This window comes from Eretmochelys imbricata, chromosome 1, assembly GCF_965152235.1.
Source record: "Eretmochelys imbricata isolate rEreImb1 chromosome 1, rEreImb1.hap1, whole genome shotgun sequence".
Classification (NCBI taxonomy): domain Eukaryota; kingdom Metazoa; phylum Chordata; order Testudines; family Cheloniidae; genus Eretmochelys; species Eretmochelys imbricata.
In genome coordinates this window covers 82,118,140-82,139,541 of record NC_135572.1, presented here as the reverse complement: position 1 = coordinate 82,139,541, position 21,402 = coordinate 82,118,140, and the positions used below count along the sequence as shown (strand labels likewise).

General features: G+C 45.1%; 1 protein-coding gene across 13 annotated transcripts in view; it reads left to right on the top strand.

Annotated features, from left to right (window-relative positions):
* Nucleotides 1-21,402, top strand: part of MYCBP2 (MYC binding protein 2) — a 426,434-nt gene that overhangs the window by 252,490 nt on the left and 152,542 nt on the right. For all 13 annotated transcript variants that reach the window (XM_077812568.1, XM_077812542.1, XM_077812622.1 and 10 more), the window contains 3 exons: nt 12,169-12,218; nt 17,598-17,770; nt 18,214-18,358. In XM_077812568.1, the coding sequence (XP_077668694.1) occupies nt 12,169-12,218; nt 17,598-17,770; nt 18,214-18,358 (368 nt within the window). The remainder of the gene's footprint in view (nt 1-12,168; nt 12,219-17,597; nt 17,771-18,213; nt 18,359-21,402) is intronic.

The window sequence follows — 21,402 nt, the reverse complement described above, 5'->3', positions numbered from 1 at the left end:
ACTTAATAGACAAAAAGATCAGGCTCCTTCTTTCCCTCCTTTTATCTGAAGTACCAAGGGCTTAAGCTATTCAAGCTATCATTACTAGATGGGTCAAGTTATGCATTGTAAAAGCATATAAGGCATCAGGCATGTGTGTTCCAGATTGCATCTGGGCACACTCCACAATGATCTATGGTGACTTTTCAAGCAGAAAGAGCTTGTGCTTCCACTCCTAAGATCTGCAGGACAGCAATGTGTGCATTGGTTAATACCTTTTTTTAGATACTATAAAGTGGATTTTGTGTCCTCTGCAGAGGTCTCCTTTGGCAGGAAAGTGCTGCAGGGGATGGCCCAGTAATAGCACTGGCATTTTAGACAATTAACTCTGGGAGGTCTTCCTTATCTCTTCTGTTTTTCTTATCCCTCTCTACTTATGTTCACTGCTCGCTGCTTCCCATGCATATCAGAATTGTGGGAGATGCTCAGCCTCAGAATGCCAAATTTCTTACTGGATAATTTCCTGTCTGCTAGGAGTATCTCCCAGAATTCTGCATTCCCTGGATGGCTTCCTGGTGAAGGGGACATAATTTAATTTTGTTAGTAATGCCTGTAGGACATAGTCTATTTTTTATAGGTTGGCACTGAAATTATCGTTACTAGTCATACTCTGCCAGTTTTTACACAGCTTTGGAATGAATTATCTGGCAGAAGGCTGGAGAGGGGGGCATGGCTAGTGTGGGCTCTGCTACAGCTTTGAACTGCCCTCACAAACTATAGATAGGAAGGGAATAGCTCATACGTGTCAGAATTGTGGGAGAAGCTGCTATCAAAAAGGAAATTATCAGGTAAGAAATGTACCATTCTTATAGAAAACCTTTTGCCTGAAGCAAGCAGGTAGGTAACTGCCTGTGAGAATGACGGCAGCTTCAGCAAAAACAACTGGATGTGAACTTCAAAACCAGAAGTCATAATTAACTGTCTTGACTTAGAGAGTCCCAAATTTAAATAAGTACTTCCATGATAATGTAATTAAAACATCTAGATGTTCACCTGTCATCTGTACTGATGCTCCCACCTGTCCTAAGTGGGTATTGCTGATTAGGTTAGAAAGACAACAAATAGGTATGACTGCTTGCAGTCTAGCTCTGCAGTTCCACTTGATTCTGTTGAGAGGCCAAGACTGACTAATCTATAAAAAGAGCAAAACAGTAGCCTAAGAAAAAGGCTCACTCAAAAAGGAGCAAGCACCTTAACCCTGTCCCCAAATAATTTGAGACCATTTTAAAGGTGATCAAGGCTCTTGGCCTTGAAACTGAGAGAGATGATATGTAGCTACTTGCAGGCTATAGTTTACTCAGAGTTTAAAGAAGAAAATGGGAAACCTACTAAATACTATGGTAGCAAATAAGGGGGAATAACATTTTGAAATGCCTCATTAGATGCAGCAATGAAAGTCCACAAAAAGTATAACATAATCATGCAGGAGAGAATTCTTGTTTAGGAAAACCAGACAAGAAGATAGACGTGACCTTGAGACAGAACTACAGGTTGTCATTGGCATCTCTTCATGTCACCTTAACATGAGCATGATTTGTCAGGGTGGTTGTGACTTGGTTTATGGAGTTCAGGGAAGTTACTTCCCACAAATACAGGTTCCTGTCTCTCAACTAGCTGTAGCATTTATCGCAGACAAGTCCATGGACTTGTTCAAATATTCCTTTAGTCCCATAGCTAACAAAGTGATGTGAAGGTACCTATATCTACAAATCTGGATAACTGACACCCTACATAAACTTTTAGCTTCAGCCAAGTTCACAGAAGATAATCAATTTCAAGAGAATCAGCAGCAGTCTAGTCACTCAGAAAGACCAGGGCTGTCAAACTCAGATCCTAAAGCAGAAGATATATTCAGAAAGGCAAAGTAAAAATACAAGCCTTATACCTCTCTAATTGCAGACCACAAAATAAATGGCTTGTAAATCTGAGTACAAGTTCTCCTATTTGGTGGCTGCCTCTTACGGTTTTAAGGAGGATGTAATTGGATTATTACATTTCCAAAAGTTGTTTTTGGAGTGTTTCTTGAACCACTAAGATCATTCCTTCAGTCCACAACAGCAGGATATCCCCAGAAATGTGAAGACACTCTTCCTCCTAAACATCTTTATTGAAGTTAAGAGCCATCCAGCCTGTTCACTCTTCTTAACTTTCTTTGGAATGTCCTCTTCTCTGTTTGGTCACAAAGAATTAAGCAATTTAATGAGTAATGGATCTTAAGGCACTCAACAAGTAGTTGAACTCTCAGATTACCAGTCAAAGTTCTCCTTTCACTGTTCTGCCTCTGGGAGGGACTTCACCTGTTCAATTGACTTGAAGTAGATGATTGTTCATGTTCCATTCAAATTAGGATACAGAAAATACCTCTGATTCAGTTATAGCCTGAGCCATCACCACTGAAAGGTCCAGCCTTGTGTTGTGTAAACACCTAAGAATATTTACTGATCTACGTGATTGTGTTGAAAACTCCCTTTAGAAGAACCCAGGGATTCACAAAAGTAATAGTTTAGATGATGTAATCGGAATGCATTAGAATGGGTGATCCAGAATGCAAGCTAGTTGCTGCCTGAACCAAAACAGTTTTGTGATCAACATTAAGAAGAGCAGTATAAGCACTCCTTTTAGGAGTGTACAGTGACACAAACATCAATGTTTCTGAATTGAGAGATTTGATAAATTCTCAGATTAACCAAATCAAATTCTACAGAAGCTAATTCCATCCGATCCTGGCTATTAATTTAAAGGAATTGTGATCCCATGAATAGAACTATGTCTCTAGGTAAAGTTTCACCTAAGGATCGTGGTTCATTCTTGATGATTGGGATCCAGTCCTGGATCATCTGAGTTCATGGGTTTTTTTTCTTTACGCTGTTGGTCATCAGATCAACTGAATATGAAGGAAATTCCATTCCATTCACTTCTGGTCACTAAAGATGGTGTAGCTAAAGACAGTCCACAAGTCAAGGGGAAAATAGTCTGAACAATATGACCTTCCACTGGATGATTCACTACTAGAGCTCAGCATGGACCTGTTTGTGTCAGTCCCAAACAGGAAGGCAAATTAATGCTGGTCTGGAAGGAGAGACAGTGGAACTCTGGCAATGGATGATGCAGTGAGGTGTATGTGACCCCAGCTACTTTTGTATATGTGTTCACATTTGCTCCAAGGAAAATTTTGACTAACAATTGTCTGCTTCTTGTTTCTTCTTGGAGTGATTGCTCATGTGTATTCCAGAATAGGTGTGCGTGCTCGCCACGTGCACAAGTGCCAGAAGTCTTTCCCCTAGCAGTACCCGTAGGTGGGGAGCGCCTGACCCCTGGAGTGGCGACTGCCTGGCACGGTATAAGGGGAGCTACGCACTCCCCCCACCCTCAGTTCCTTCTTGCCGCCAGTGAAGGTGCGTCGGAATTACTCTGCTCCAGCTTTGCTGTAGCTCGTCCCCAGAACTGTTTGTTCGTTCAGTGTGAGTATCTGTAGTTAGTTAGCTGTTTAGTTAGTCAGTGAGCCCGGGACGGGGCATGCCTCGTGCCCCGGGGTTTAAGTCATGCGGCTCTTGCAGGCGTTCTATGCTAAGACGTGACCCGCACATAGACTGTTTGTGCTGTTTGGGAGAAACCCATATCAGCGAAAGGTGCAAGATTTGCAAGTCATTTAAGCCTCGGACCAAAAGAGAAAGGGACATTAGGCTGTGGGCCATCCTGATGTAGTTGATGCTGACCCCGACTCCGGCACGCCACTCCGAACCAGTACCCTGCACCGCGGCGTCGGTACGCAGCGACCCTCCAGTGCCATCAATCAGTCAGCGCCACTCTCCGAATACCGGACACGCCAAGAGGGCCAGAAAGACTCCCTCTTCGCAGCGGCACTGAGGGAAGTCTGAGACAGAGGCTAGGCCCATATTGGGCAGTCCTCGATCCCCACTGGGCCCCAGGCCTCCGACTCTCATTCAGCAGAGTAGCCCAGCCCCTTCGGAACAGGCCTCTCCGGATGCCATCCACGCCTGAAGCCCTCCAGGCGGCCCAGGACATTATGTCCATGCCGGTGCCCAGAGTGCCACCGATGTCAGCCCCATGCTCCAGAGGCAAGCCACCACTGGGATCTCCACAGTTGCCTCCGGCCCGGTACCGGTCTCGGTTGAGGGAACATTCCCAATGCCATTCACCACCCAGCGACCGTTTGGGGTAGAGTCCATGTGGATCGCCCTCGACACCGACAAGACTGTCTGGCTGGGTTCCGTCCGGCCAGGACTCTTGGCACCACTCGTCCACAAGGAGTGAATATCGACAGGAACACGGCAGGCGTCGCCAATGGTCCTCGTCTCGGAGGAGGTACTGCAGTTGGTTACGGCACAGTCGACACCTTTCCCGTTCAGACTCCCGCTCCAAGTCTCAGCCAAGACATTGCAGCCCCGGGCATCGATCACCGGTGTCTCACTGTCATGGGTCTGCCCATCGAGGCCGTTCGCGGAGCAGCTGTTACCATCGATACCAATCCTCCACATTGAGATCGCGGTCCCATGGCCAACGTAGATCCCAGCACCGCCACTTCTCCCGGTCCAGAAACAGTAGCAGATCTTATGCCAGCTCAGCCTCCATTCGTAGCTGTCCTTCGATGGGCCAGGCCAGCCAACCCAAACAGCCAGCCCCGCCGGTGCCACAGCACGTGCAGTGGCACCAAGTGTCATTGCCAGCCCAATGGTACCAGTGGGCACCGTGGTCTCCGGCGCAGCCCCCGGTGGGAGCTCGCTCGGTGGCTGGAGCTTCGGAAGCCTCCCTCCCTCCCCAGATCCCCAAGAAAGGAGTCGGTGGGACATACGTCCTTGGCACTGTGCCTAGAGTCCGACCAGGTGGTGGATCCTCCAGTGCCGGCTGATACATAGAGCACCACACCAGCCTTCTCACCCTGCCCAGAGGAGGTGATTGTGGCTCTGCCCCACAGGAGGAGTTCAGGGCCCATCAAGAACTCTTAAAGAGGGTGGCAGCAAGCCTCCATCTCAGGGCCCCCAGATTCCCTGTTTAACGTGCTGTCCCTGTCGGCACCGGGTAGGGTGGCCTTGCCTCTCCATGAAGGAGTGGCTAAGGTTTCAAATGCCCTGTGGCAAACACCGGCCTCATTGGCCCCATCTCTAAGAAGGAACGCAAGTACTTTGTACCCACTAAGGAGCGTGAGTACTTGTATACCCACTCAGCGCCCAATTCCCTGGTGGTCGAGTCGGTCAACCACAGGGAACAGCAGGGTCAGCCAGCCCCGACCCCAAAGAACAAAGACGCACAGAGACTGGACTTTTTCAGAAGGAAAATTTATTAGTCTTCGAGCTTCCAGTTATGAGTGGCAAACCATCAAGCTCTCCTGGGCAGGTACAAATTCAATCTGTGGGGCTCCCTGCCCAAGATAGGAAGGCGTTCAAGGCGCTAGTGGAGGAAGGGGCAGCGGCTGCTAGGGCGCCCCTGCAGACAGTCTTGGATGCTGTGGACACAGCCGCACAATCCATGGCCTCTGTGGTGTCCATGAGACGGGCGTCATGGCTCCTGCTCTCTGGGCTGTCCAGCAAGGTGTGGTCTTCCATGCAGGATCTCCCGTTTGACGGGAAAGCTCTGTTTGCGGCGGAAACAGATACAAGGCTGCATGGCATGAAACACTCCCACATGACCCTCCAGACTCTGGGCTTCTGTCTCCTGGCTCCTGCAAAACCTAAGTTCAAGCCGCAGCAGACTCCCGCCCAGATCGCCCTCCCAAAGTATGAGGCTGCCCATAAGAAGCAGCGGGACTATTAAGAGACGCCCTCAGCGGCAGTCTCGGCCTGCCCCCCAGCCTGGGTCCTCCAAGGGCAAGCAGGCGGGGAAAAGGCACTTTTGACGGGACACTTGGGGGCATCCCACCAGTCCTCATCAGGGATCTACCCCCAATAAAGCTTCCCTTCTCCAACCGGTTGTGTGCTTTCCTCCCAGAATGGCTGCGGCTAACTTCAGACCAATGGGTCCTCAACACCATCTTCTGGGGTTACACCCTCCAGTTTACTTTCTCGCCGCCCAACCACCCCCCGCCCCTGTCCCTCTTGGGGGACTCCTCACACGAAGCTCTGCTCAAGCAGGAGGTGGGGTGGCTCCAAGGACTAGGAGCGATAGAGGTGGTGCCCGAGGAGTTCATGGGCAAGGGTATTACTCCCGTTATTTCCTTATCCCGAAGGCCAAGGTGGGGCTCAGGTCCATCCTGGACCTGCGAGGTCTGAACCAGTACATGGTGAAACTCAAGTTCCGCATGGTTTCCCTGGCTTCCATTATCCCCTCCCTGGATCCCGGGGACTGGTACGTTGCTCTCGATCTACAGGACGTGTACTTTCACATCAACGTATTTGAGGGGCACAGGCACTTCCTCTGTTTCATGGTGGGACAGAATCACTACCAAGTAACGATCCTCCTGTTTGGTCTGTCCACTGCCCCCAGGGTGATTACAAAATGCATGTTGGTGGTAGCGGCCTACCTCAGATGGCGAGTGGTCCAGATATTTCCCTTTCTGGACGATTGGCTTGTCAAGGGCACCTCCCTGTTGCAGGTGAGGGATCACGTGGCTCTCCTCCTGACCACATGCACCACCTTAGGCCTGTTGGTAAACAACATCAGGTCCACGTTAGTCCCAGTCCAACGCATGGAGTTTATCGGGGCGCTCCTGGACGTAGCGTTGGCCAGGGCCTCTCTCCCATCAGACAGATTCGAGACCCTGAAAGGTTCCCAGTGACAATAGCCAGGGTTTGCCTGCAGCTCTTGGGTCACGTGTCGGCTTGCACGTACATGGTCCATCACGCCAGACTCAGGATGTGGCCTCTCCAGCTCTGGTTGGCCTCGAAGTTCTCCCAGGCCCCAGACAGGATGGACAAGATCTCTACGGTGGTGGTCCGCCCCAAACAACATGCTCCAAGGGGTCCCGTTCAGGGACAGGGTCCTGTCGTTGGAGCTGGTGTCCAATGCGTCGGACCTGGGTTGGGGGACCTGTGTGGGGAACTTTCAGAGCCAAAGCCTGTGGTTGGCTCAAGACCTGACCCTAGGTATAAACGTAAAGGAGCTTAGAGCAGTGCGGCTGGCATGTATGGCCTTCTGCTAGCACCTGGAGGGCAAGGTAGTCAGGGTCCTCAGGGACAACACTGCCTCATGTTCTATATCAACAGGCAAGGCGAGGCCTTATCCTCTGCCATGAAGCCCTCAGGCTATGGGACTGCTGTATAGCCCACAACATCCACCTGAAGGCCTTCCACCTACCGGCTGCCCAGAATGAGAGGGCGGATCGCTTAAGCAGGGACTTTTGCTCGCAACACGGTGGTCCCTCCACCTGGAAGTGGCCCACCAGCTCTTCCGAAGGTGGGAAACTCCCCAAGTGGACCTATTCGTAACTTGGCAGAACCAGCGATGCCCCCGGTTCTGCTCCAGGGGAGGCTTGGGGAGGGGCGCTATCTCCGATACCTTTATCCTGTCCTGGTCAGGCTGGCTTCTCTATGCCTTTCCCCCATTCCCTCTAATCAGCAGGGTCCTGGAGAAGATAAAGACGGACAAGGTCTGGGTTCTCCTGACTGCCCCCGCTTGGCCCAGGCAGCATTGGTACGGGACCCTCACGGGCCTGGCAGTAGCTCTGCCATGGCCGTTGCTGCTCTGCCCGGACCTGCTCTCTCAGGACCAGGGCCGCCACCTCCATCCCAACCTTGCGGCGTGACTGCTCAGTGGTTAGGTGGAGAGGAAAGGACGTGCTCAGAACAGGTTCAGCACATCCTCCTCGAAAGTAGACAGCCCTCCACTCGCTGTGCTTATTTGGTGAAGTGGTCCCGGGTTTCTAGGTGGGTGGCGGACCAAGGTGTCTCCCCTGTGGCTGCCCCGATCCAGTTTATCCTTGATTATCTCCTCCACCTGGGGGCCCAGGGTCTGGCGCCCCCATCAGTAAAGGTGCGCCTGGCAGCCATATCAGCCTTCCATCTGCCGGTGCAAGGGCACACAGTATTTTCCCATGCTATGACTGGCTGGTTCCTTAATGGTTTGGACCATCTTTTTCCGCATTCTAGACCCTCGGTCCCTCAGTGGGACCTAAACCTGGTGTTGGCTCGTCTCACGGGGCCCCCGTTTGAACCACTGCCACGTGCTCCTGGTCTCACCTCTCGTGGAAGGTGGCCTTCATGGTTGCAAACACTTCTGCCAGGCGAGTCTCGGAACTCAGGGCTCTGACCTCCGAGCCACCATACACGGTCTTTCATAAGGACAAGGTCTGGCTCCGTCCGCACCCCACGTTCCTCCCAAAGCTGGTGTCCGCCTACCACATGGGTCAGGACATTTTTCTACCAGTCTTCTGCCCCAAGCCTCACGCGTCCAGTGTGGAGTGCTGTCTTCGCATGCTCGATGTGTGGCGGGCTCTAGCTTTCTACCTCGAGTGGACCAAGCCATTCAGAAAGTCCTCGCAGCTGTTCATCACCTCGGCTGAGCGCACGAGGGGCCAGCCGATGTCCACTCAGCGGTTTTCCAATTGGATCACTTTGTGCATCCGTTCCTGTTATGAGCTGGTGGGTGTCCCCCCACCACCCATTGTGAGGGCACACTCGATTCGGGCGCAGGCCTCATTGGCTGCCTTCGTGGCCCATGTCCCCATTCAGGACATTTGGAGGGCCGCCACGTGGTCTTCGGTTCACACGTTCATCTCGCACTATGTGATCATCCCCCAAACCAGGGATAACGCCGGGTTTGGCAGGGTTGTCCTCCATCCTGGGAACTTGTGAACTCCTACCCACCTCCAACAGATATAGCTTGAAATCACCTGTTGTGGAATACACATGAGCAATCGCTCGAAGAAGAAAAGACAGTTACCTCATGTCTATTCCACACATCTATTCCACACCCCGCCCTCCTTCCCCTCTGTTGGAGTTGTCTGGCAAGAAGGAACTGAGGGTGGGGGGAGCGCGCAGGTCCCCTTATACCGCACCAGGCAGGCGCCACTCCAGGGGCTTCAGGGGGTGCTCCCCCCGTACGGGTACTGCTAGGGGAAAGACTTCCGGCACCGGTGCATGTGGCGAGCACACACACCTGTTGTGGAATAGACATGAGCAATACATCTTGAAGAACACCAGTTATGGAAAAAGTAACTGTCTTTTTTTAATGTATCAATAGTATATTTGAGAATACAACTTGGACTCAGTATTGGCCTATGGAATAGGAAATGAATTGCCATAACCCTTCAATCTGTAGTTTGTTACAGTTCCTGCAGAACAATTTATCAGTAGGTCTGAGCCCCTGCTGCATAAAAAAATCCTCTATCCAGGAAAGTGATAGGTGCCCAAGGGCTTGTCTTCACTACCGGGGAGATTGCTGCTGCTGCAATCGAAGATCTGCTAAATCGACGGCAGAGCACTCTCTGGTCGACCCCAGTACTCCATCTCCCCGAGAAGATTAAGGTAAGTCGACCGGAGAGAGTCTCCCGTCGACTCAGCACAGTGAAGACACTGGGGTAAGTTGACCCAAGCTACTTCGAATCCAGCTACGTTATTGACATAGCTGTAGTATAGTGAAACTTAGATCAAATTACCCCGGTAGTGAAGACAAGCTCTGAACAAGTTGTCACTGGGGAAAAAACTTGTTGCCAAAATTATTCTGTTTTCCCACTGTTAGGGCCTTGATATCTGAACTATCTTTATCTAATTTCTTATGTGGCTCCCATTTCTCTATTCTGAGTGCCTCCTACAAGTAAAAATGACAACAATAATTTTATTCCCTTTATCCCTGATGACAAGAAACTGCCTTGAGTTGTGGTGTTTTTGTTTGTTTTTTTCCTAATTTGCCATATATAAATATGAAAATGAGAGAACTGAGAGAAGGATGGGTCACGTCTTCCTCTTCAATTAGAGAGTTTCCCTTTTTAGGGGAATAGGCCAGAGAGCAAAGTCTTTTTTTTTTTTTTTTTTTAATTTGGCCATTTGTTCAGATGTCTACGTATGGATTTAGGATGCTTATTTTAGGCAACCATTTGTGAAATTGTTGTTGGTTTGTTTTTTTTTAAATCCCTCATCTCTAGGTTTTCCTTTATTCAGTAACATATGGTGAGCACAGGAATACTAACACATTTCCTTAGCAATATCTGCATTTTGAAAACATGCAACAATAATGTTTAAATCCGCTGAGATAAGTGTCTACAACAGAAGAAAAATCTGGAATTGCAGGATCTCAGTAGTACTCTCTTTAAATCATTGCACTCCCCATCCTTCTGCTTTTTTAACTGTTAAGGTAACAACCATAGTGTCCAAGCTGGGATGGAAGGGAAAGTCTAGTGTATAAGACACTGGAATGGGACTCAATAGACCTTAGGTACAATTCCTGGCCAGTCACAGGTGTCCTGTGTGATCTTGGGCAAGTAATTTCATCTACTTTATGCCTCAATTTCCCATGTAAAAAATTGTCATAGTACTTCCCTACCTCCTCAGCAGGGCTGTGAGAATAAAATCCATTTATGACTGTAAGACTATGGTGATGAAAGATAGATAGATATATGTAGAAAGATGGCAGAATTTGGGGAATTAGGATGTCTGAGTTTTGACTATCAGTAGTGGACCAATACGGTACATTTCACAGACAGGATGGTTTAGAAGATTCAGAATACTTCCTGATTAAGGTCACATCTACATTCAACAAGGCCCTGAAGATAGCACTCTCTTTTGTCCAATGTCATCTAGCTGAAGTAAAAATAATAGCACTGCACAGAAGTGAGAAGGACAGTTAATTAAAACATACATCAACTCTTAAATATGTAAAAAATCCACATGTCTCTTTTGCGCTTTTTCACACAAGGAGAAAGTGGCTAATGACCCTTTTTGCAGGTCACTTTTCATTTGCATATCTAAAGCATACAAGAAGCACTATAAGGACAGTGGTGGGTAACTTGCAGCCTATGGGCCGCACACAGCCTGTCAGGGTAATCTGCTGGCGGGCTGCGAGACAGTTTGTTTACATTGATTGTCCACAGGCATGGCCACCCACAGCTTCCAGTGGCCGCGGTTCGCCATTCCCAGCCAATGGGAGCTGCGGGCAGCCGTGCCTGTGGACGGTCAATGTAAGCAAACAGTCTCGTGGCCCACCCATGGATTACCCTGACGGGCCGCAGGTTTCCCACCACTATATTAGGCTCTTGCAGCAGGTATCAAGAAGGTGCACTCCACAAGATTAATGATGATATCCTCTACAGACACAGCACCTGCACTAATTAAAGAAAATAAAAAAGCAAAGTATCATACCAAACTGCTACAATTGCCTGGATCAGTATATTGAATGAACGTTATTCGTTATTTGATTACGTTGAGTGGATTTAGCTTCTGATACAGGTGTCTACATCTGTGGACATTTTTAATGCATTAGAACTTGAGTCCTTCTTTTTCTGTTCCTCTCTTATCTCACTAGTGATTACATCCTGTGTGTGCAGAATTGCCCGACATGTTTTGGAAAGAGTAGAAAAATGTTTTCCTTCCCTGTAAATTTATTTTCTCTAAAACAGCATGATTGTGAATTCTGGCCACCCTGGAATCAAAGTTTAGAACTGTGTCTGAGAAAGAAGTATGGAATACAGTTACATTGAACACATTTGGATTTAATTTTTACAAAAGAATTAATAATTGGCTAGCATTATTATGTTTTTTTAAAACAGTTATTTGTATAAGCTCCTCTGAGGAGCATTTGGTGGATGGGTCCTAACTACTGCCATCTGGAAGTCAGCTCTAACTGCCTCCAAAATCGCTGGAAGGTAGACCACCTATCCATGTGCACAGAATTGCCAAACATACTGTTTTGGAGAAAATATATTTAAAGATATAAGAATAATTTTTTCTTTATATAAATTAGTGTCATATTTGTTTGTACACTGAATTATACCATACTGCATGTTTACAGTATTGCATGAAAATAATATTTTATCTGTTCATTAAGAAGTGCTGTGTAACCTTCGAACATTTTCACATGGCTGGGCTGAGCAAAATGAGGAAAGTTTTTTAGGTTCATAACAAGGTTAATATAAAATGCATTGCTAAATGGAATTAGAACCAAATTTAAAATACTGAAAGTATGTAGATTTATCTTTGTTTATATTAACCATATATGCATTTCTGTTTATTTGTACAACAGCTAATGAATTTGAAGAAGATCTTGAAATTCTTGAAGAGGCTGCGTTGCAGGTATAGCTTTGCTTTTAACATCGTAAGACATTTTGGTGCTAACTTCCATTGTCACTTTCTTTTTGCTGATTACCAGAGAAGAAACCTGTTTGGAAGATCTTGGCAGTATGAAGGAAGCTAACCCATTATTAGTAAACACAGTAAAACTGCTTTTGAAACCTTCAATGAAAAGGCTCTTAAATCAAGCTACTGGGTCATAGTAGTTTATTATTTACTGGTATAAACATGATTGGGTGGATATTAAGAGCTCTGGATAAGATTTTCAAAAGTGAATAGTGATGTTTGTGTGTCTGAATTGTATGTGCCCAACTTGACATCTCAGAAGGGTCTGATTTTTCAAAAATATATGCTAAGCACTCGGCCTTTGAAAAATATGCTCTTTCAAGTTGTCTCATTAAGCACCCAAAAAGACTAGTCATTTTTGAAAGTGACTTCTTCCAAGACTGATATTTTGGAGAAATTGTCTCTTGGTGGAGGAAGAGTAGGAAGGCATACATCTTGTCATCATAGAATCGTAGGACTGGAAGGGACCTCGAGAGGTCATCTAGTCCAGTCCCCTGCACTCATGGCAGGACTAAGTATGATCTAGACCATCCCTGACAGACGTTTGTCTAACCTGCTCTTAAAAATATTGAATGATTGAGATTCTGCAACCTTCCTTGGCAATTTATTCCAGTGCTTAACTGCTGTCAAGGTTCCTTCCCCACTCTGAACTCTAGGGTACAGATGTGGGGACCTGCATGAAAGACCCCCTAAGCTTATTCTTCCCCAAGGTACAAACTTTTGCCTTGTCCTTGAACCTTATGCTGCCACCACCAAGCGTTTAAACAAAGAACAGGGAAAGAGCCCACTTGGAAACATCTTCCCCCAAAATATCCCCCCAAGCCCTACACTCCCTTTTCTGGGGAGGGCTTGATAAGAATCCTCACCAATTTGTACAGGTGAACATAGACCCAAACCCTTGGGTCTTAAGAACAGTGAAAAATCAATCAGGTTTTTAAAAGAAGAATTTTAATTAAAGAAAAGGTAAAAGAATCACCTCTGTAAAAGCCGGATGGTAAATGCTTTACAGGGTAATCAGATTCAAAACATAGAAAATCCCTCTAGGTGAAACCTTAAGTTACAAAAAGACACAAAAACAGGAATATACATTCCATCCAGCACAGCTTATTTTACCAGCCATTAAACAAATGGAAATCTAACTCGTGTCTAGCTAGATTACTTACTAACTTAACAGGAGTTGTGAGGTTGCATTCCTGATCTGTTCCTGGCAAAAGCATCACACAGACAGACCAAACCCTTTGTTCCCCCCCTCCCCCTCCAGATTTGAAAGAATCTTGTCCCCTCATTGGCCATTTTGGGTCATGTGCCAACAGGGTTACCTTAGCTTCTCAACCCTTTACAGGTGAAAGGATTTTGCCTCTGGCCAGGAGGGATTTTATAGCACTGTATACAGAAAGGTGGTTACCCTTCCCTTTATATTTATGACAACCACTGTGACAGCTAGGAAGTTTTTCTTAATGTCCAGCCTTAAACCTCCCTTGCTGCAATTTAAGCCCATTGCTTCTTGTCCTATCCTCAGAAGCTAAGAACAACAATTTTTCTCCCTCCTCCTTGTAACAATCTTTTATGTATTTGAAAACTATCATCATGTCCCATCTCGGTCTTCTCTTTTCCAGACTAAACAAACCCATTTTTTTTCAATCTTCCCTCATAGATCATGTTTTCTAGATCTTTAATTGTTTTTGTTGCTCTTCTCTGGACTTTCTCCAATTTGTCCACATCGTTCCTGAAATGTGGTGCCCAGAACTGGACATAATACTCCATTTGAGGCCTAATCAGCATGGAGTAGAGTGGAAGAATTACTTCTCATGTCTTGATTAAAACACTCCTGCTAATACATCCCAGAATGATGTTCGCTTTTTTTGCAACGATGTTACACTGTTGACTCATATTTAGCTTGTGTTCCACTATGTCCCCCAGATCCCTTTCCACAGTACTCCTTCCTAGGTAGTCTTTTCCCATTTTGTATGTGTGCAACTGATTGTTTCTTCCTAAGTGGAATACTTTGCATTTGTACTTACTCAGTTTTATCCTATTTACTTCAGATCATTTCTCCAGTTTGTCCAGATCATTTTGAATTATAATCCTATCCTCCAAAGCACTTGCAACCCCTCCTAGTGTTTTATCATCCGCAAACTTTGTAAGTGTACTCTCTATGCCATCATCTAAATCATTGATGAAGATATTGAACAGAACCGGACCGAGAACTGATCCTTGTAGGACCCCACTCATTATGCCCTTCCAGCATGACTGTGAACCACTGATATCTACTCTCTTGCAACGGTTTTCCAACCAGTTATGCACACACCTGATAGTATCTCCATCTAGGTTGCTTTTCCCTCATTTGTTTATGGGAATGTCGTGCAAGACCATATCAAAAGCTTTACTAAAGTCATCCTTTGGTAGTTCTTAATAGCTGATTGACTTAGCATAGTGATTCTTTTGTATTATCTTATTTCTGATGGTTAGTTCTCTGTATTAAGAGGGAGGTAGTCTGAAATGAAATATAGTCTTACTGAAAGACAGGGATGGGATGAAGGAATTTGACCTATAAGTGGGATACAAAGCCTTTTAAGGTTTACATCTTTAAGGTTTACACAACATAGGTCAATAATGAGCCCAAATTATCATTTGACAGCCATTAGATAGGTCCATTGTCCCCTCTTGGTTTATTTTGGGTATATGTACGCTGCAATTAAACACCCATGACTGGCCCGTGTCAGTCAACTTGGGCTTGTGGGACTCGGGCAATGAAGCTGTTTAACTGCATTGTAGGTGTTCAGGCTCAGGCTGAAGGCTGGACCCTGGGACCCTCCCACCTTGTCAGGTCCCAGAGCCTGGGCTCTAGCCTGAGCCTGAATGTTTACACTGCAATTAAACAGCCCAATAGCCTAAACCCTGTGAGTCCAAGTCCACTGACACAAGCCAGCCATGGGTGTTTAATTGCAGTGTGGACATAACCATAGTGTCTTACATGGAGCCATGCTTCTATTTACTTGTTAGAACTGGGGTCTCATTTTCATAAAGAGAAGCAGTATTTATTACCAATTGATTTAAATTGTCATATTATATGGAAGTAAATTATCTTGTGGGGCACACTCATTGATTGGAATGTTTTCCGTGGGGGAGGGGGAGATATGAGAATATGAACAAAAGGAGGGCATCCCACTACTTGTGCGATAGTATTTAGAAGAAAGCTAAAAGGATTTTATGGAAGTGTTTATTATCTGTTTAATATTTACATTAAGCACTCATTATAGTAAAGTTTTCAGAACATATATTCAAACATAAATATTGCAAAATGGAGCTGTGGCTTATTTATATTTTTATTAAATATAATATTTTTGATATAAAATTATTTTTCTTTGAGTAGTGTTGGTGTGACTAACTCACACAGGTGGCTGAGTTGTGTGCTTACCTTCTGTGTAGCTAACAGCTGATGGCAAATCAGGATAAATGATCATCTCCCTCCCTTCTGAGTTTTTTGCAGGCAGATGCCCCCGTTGCTTCCAGGTTTACAGCGGAGAAGTAACTAGTGCCATAGATTAGCACCATTTAGGGGGCCTTGAATCTTCTTCAGCCGCCAGGATGGTAAAATAGGGGAAAACCTAGAGGAGAAGAAACAGTTCAGGAAGAACAAGTCATGCCCTTCAGTGCTGGGATGTAGATGGCCAAGCCTAGTGGTTAGCGTAGGACTGGGGACCGGGTGCTCATGCAAGCTGGGGTTCAGAATCAAAGGTCAGGAAGCAAGAGTCAGATACCAAGAATCATGTTTAATCAGGAAACCAGGAGGTCAGGGTCAGGAGACGGGTGCGGATAGCACTGGGTGAGCATTCGAAAGGAGGGTGGAGCCCAGTTGTATGGAAGACTATGTCCTCCTTCCAACTTAAGTAGGGTGAGCCGGCCATTCAGGAGCTCCAGTGTTTCACCAGTTGGAACCTTCTATCTGAGCTGTGCTTCAGGGAGTTCCAGTTCTAGCTGATACCCGTAAGCCATTGGGTGGAGGTTTGGAGTACGATGACCCCCAGGATCATGACACCATGCCTTGGCTGCAACATTTTTTTTTCAGTCCTCCATTGTATGGGCCACTAAAGAAGGACAGAGGTAGCCTGTATTAGCACAGTGCTGATGAATGGTGTGCAACAGTACTCTGATACTCCACTGCTCTGAGCTCCTTAGTCACTCGCACGAAGGGGAGTATTCTTGCACTCTTCAGACTCATCTTTCTTACGCACTCCTCCACATGGGAGGAAGGAAGAGAGCAGTTAAAGGACAAGGAATTCAGATGGGAGGAGGTGAGCCACCTTATGAGGTGGGACATTGGATACAGGGCAATTCCCTGGCCTATCCAGCTTCTCTCTTCCCCCTAGAAGGGATTTTTTATATTGTATCCCATCAAAAATAAGTTCCTTAAGATGGATTCTTCTCCATTGGCTGTATCTCGAGCCCCTTACTTAATTTGTTTTGGGACATTTTCACTGAAGCAAGTAGAAGAGCTACTTGCAGTATTCTCCTGGAAGTGAAGAGGACTCTTCTACTGGGAGGGTTAAGTCTACCTCTTTTTTTTTTTTTTTTTCCCTCCTCTCAGCACTCCTCCCCCAGGCCCTGAAGCGGGTTTATCTTTTGAGATGACACAAACCATCAAGATTTCCCTTATAGAACAGAAGATAGCAGAGGAGGCATCAGTGACAAGCCCAGTTGTGCCCTGTGTTTAGAGGAGGAATAAGATCTGGTGGCTACAGCAGCAATCAGTAGCCAGGAATTGGAGCCCAGGATCAGATCTGGAGTCAGTGGCCAGGTGTTAGAGCCGTAGTCAGGAACCAGAGCCCAGGGTCAGAACCGGGTTATTTGCAGTGAGGCAAACTGGGTCCAAGGCTGGGAATAAGTAGGCACAGGAACTGTCACAGCTATAGGCAAATGCTGGACTGCTGCTACTTCTGGGTTGGAGTCAGTCTTCAGACTCAACCAACCAGTCAGGCGGAGTAGCCAATTAGGCAGCCCCACTGCAGGCCAGCTGTACTAGTTAGGTTGCCTGGTGACTGACTCTGCTGCAAGCCCTGGGTCCACACTGGCACTGCTGCAGCCCCTGTTTCTGTTAGGAGAAGGCCTTCCTCCTTGTGTGCAAAGGAGAAGACATTTTCCATGATCACTGTACTGTCATTGAGAGTATGGAGATGGTGTCCTGCTTTCCAGGTGAAGTGGAATCCTACCCCAAAAATCTGTTTTTACCAGTGTTGTCACATAATTGAAAACATCAACATGTAAGAGATTTGTTTAGCTGAAAATCTTTTTTTTTTTTTTTTTTTTTTTTAAAAGGTGTGTAAATCTCACTCAGGCATTCTTGGAAAAGGTTTGGCACTGTCTCACTCACCAACCATCTTAGAAGCTCTTGAAGGAAACCTTCCACTTCAGATGCAAAGCAACGAACAGTCATTTTTGGATGATTTCATAGTCTGTGTACCAGGGTCTAGTGGTGGACGGCTTGCAAGGTGATTTGTGCGCTGTATGACTGAGCCTATTATTGCATTATTTTCATTTTTAACCATGGTAGCAAAATATAGAACTTAAACCATTTCTAGGTATTGTTTTGCTTAGGATCATGGTTTTATTTATGTTTCAAATTACTGGAATTTGAAAACTACATGTTTTAGCCCTCTTGCTTATCCTGTAGTAATACATTTTTATAACTGTGCCCTTTATTGGTATCTGTATATTAGAAAGGTCTTGTTAATTTGGGCCTTGGGTTTTTATTAATATGGTCATTATGAAAAATATTTAATTACTTCAGACTTGACTCTGTTTTTGCTCCTTAATTACAAGTATGACTAGAGGCTTTTTGTTAGGTCTCTGTATTTGTCTTTATTATGATTAGAAGGTAGTACAAAACATTCTAATGTTATGTTAAATATTTTTTAACTTTGCTCTGTTCTAGATGGCTTCAGCCAGATTCATATGCTGATCCTCAGAAGACATCTTTAATCCTAAACAAGGATGACATACGATGTGGTTGGCCAACTACTATTACCGTGCAAACAAAAGACCAGTATGGAGATATTGTTCACGTTCCCAGTATGAAGGTAATTGTGTATGAACTAGAACTCTTGGCTGTTTTCATCCTGCAGTAAATTTGTCAGCATTTTTGGTTGATATCACACACAAGATTCTTGATTAGTGCAGAAAGTGGCATTCTGAAATTTGGGTAGTCTGTGGGACTTTCTTACATTGGTGCAACACCACTATGTCTAGATTATGCTGTTAATTGCGCTTGCTCAACCCCATTTTATCCAGATTAAATCATTCTAGTCTATAATGGATTTATGCAGGTATGGCTAAGCACCTAATTTGGCCTGCATGATCTTTATTATTGGTGGTGATGTGTAAGAAGAAAAGAACCAACTTTCAGCATGCAAGTTAGGAAAGTTAGGAAGTTAGCCTTTGACAAGGTCCCTCACCAAAGGCTCTTAAGCAAAATAAGCAGTCATGGGATAAGAGGGAAGTTCTTTCAAAAGACAGGAAACAACAGGTAAGAATAAATTATCAGTTTTCAGAATGGGAGGTAGATAGCAGTGTTCCAAAGGAATTGGTACTGGAACCAGTGCTGTTCAACATACTCGTACATGATTTGGAAAAAGGGATAAACAGTGAGGTGGCAAAATCTGCAGATGATACAAAATTACTCAAAATAGGTAAGTCCAAAGCTGCCTGTAAAGTGTTGCAAAGGGATCTCTCAAAACTGGGCAACAAAATGGCAGACGAAATTCAATGTTGATCAATGCAAAGTAACATACATTGGAAAACGTAATCCCAACTATAAATACAAAATGGTCATGGGTAAATTAGCTGTTACCATTCAAGAAAAAGATTTTGGAGTCACTGTAGGTAGTTTTCTGAAAATATCCACTCAGTGTATAGTGACAGTCTAAAAAGTTGGCAAAATGCTAGAAACCATTAGGAAAGGGATAGATAAGATGACAGTAAATATCATAATGCCAGTATATCAATCTTGGTATGCCCACATCTTGAATACTGGTGTGCAGCTCTGGTCTCCCCATCTAAAAGAAGATATATTGGAAATGGAAAAGATAGAGAGAAGAAAAACAAAAATGATTAAGGGCATGGACTAGTTTATGTCTGAGGAGAGATTAAAAAGAGTGATTGTTCTGCTTGGAAAAGAGACGATTAAGGGGGGATATGATTGAGGTCTATAAAATCATGACTGGTGTGGAGAAAGTGACTCCGGAAGTGTTATTTACCCCTCTACATAACACAAGAACTAGGGGTCATCAAATGAAATTAATAGGCAGCAGTTTTAAAACAAACAAAAGAAATACTTCTTAACATAATGAACATTCAACCTGTGAGACTCGTTGCCAGGGATTTTGTGAAGGCCAAAACTATAACTGGATTCAAAAAAGAATTAGATAAATTCATGGAGGATAGGTCCATGAATAGCTATTAGCCAAGATGGGCAGGGATGCAGTCCTATGCTCCAGATATCCCTAAGCCTCTGACTGCTTGATGCTGAGACTGAAAGATGGGATGAATCACTTCATGATTGCCATTCTTATGTATTTATGTTCTTAAAACAGTATTTTACATGTAAAGTGAATACATGTCATATAAAATCAGCAAGTTACGAGCATGCCATTTTTAGAGTTGCTTTCTGAAAGTAGACCCACACTTTAAATAGAGGATCCCATAGTCAGAGAACCTATAGTCGCTCAGGTTTCAGAGTGGTAGCCGTGTTAGTCTGTATCCCCAAAAACAACGAGGACCTTGTGGCACCTTAGAGACTAGTACATTTATTTGGGCATAAGCTTTTATGGGCTAAAACCCACTTCATCAGATGCATGGAGTGGAACATACAGTCAGGTGGTATAAATACACAGCATATGAAAAGATGGGAATTGCCTTACCAAGTGGGGGGTCAGTGCTAACGAGCCAATTCAATTAAGGGGGAAGTGGGCTATTCTCAACAGTTGATAAGAAGGGGTGGAAATCACTTTTGTAGTGCTAATGAGGCAGTGTAAACAAGGTGGCCCATTTCAAACAGTTGACAAGGTGTGAGTATCAGCAGGGGAAAATTAGTTTTTTGTAGTGACCCATTCACTCCCGGTCTTTATTCAGGCCTAATTTGATGGTGTCCAGTTTGCAAATTAATTCCACTTCTGCAGTTTCTCATTGGAGTCGTTAAAGTGAAGAAACAGATTGACAGAGCCAGAAGGGTACCCTGAAGTCACCTGCTACAGGACAGGCCCAACAAAGAAAGTAACAGAATGCCACTATCCGTCACCTACAGCTCCCAACTAAAACCTCTCCATCAAGGATCTACAACCTATCCTGAAGGACGATCCCTCACTCTCACAGATCTTGGGAGACAGGCCAGTCCTTGCTTACAGACACCCTCCCAACATGAAGCAAATACTCACCAGCAACTACACACCACACAACAGAACTACTAACCCAGGAACCAAACCCTGCAATAAATCCCGTGCCAACTCTGTCCACATATCTATTCAAGGGACACCATCCTAGGACCTAACCACATCAGCCACACCATCAGGGGCTCGTTTACCTGCACATCTACCAATGTGGTATGTGCCAGCAATGCCCCTCTGCCATGTACATTGGCCAAATTGGACAGTCTCTACACAAAAGAATAAATGGACAAAAATCTGACATCAGGAATTATAAAGTTCAAAAACCAGTAGGAGAACACTTCAGTCTCTCTGGACACTCAATAACAGACTTAAAAGTGGCAATTCTTCAATAAAAAATTTCAAAAACAGACTCTAATGAGAAGCTGATACTCACACCTTCTTGTCAACTGTTCAAAACGGGCCACTTTGTTTACATGGATTTTTCCCACCATCCAATTAATAATTGCCCTTTCCAGCATCTATAAATCCTGGTGTACAAAACTGCTTGTGACAGCAGCAGTTGGAACCCAATTTTTTCCCAGAATTCCTGTGCAAGGGAGCTAGAGAAATTGTGCAAATATTAACGTTTACGTAATTGCAATAGAATTATTCAGAGAGATTCAAAATTAACAAAAAAAAATTGAAGGCAGGTTTCATCTACATTTTAACATCCCAGTATCACTTTGGACTAGTACAAATGT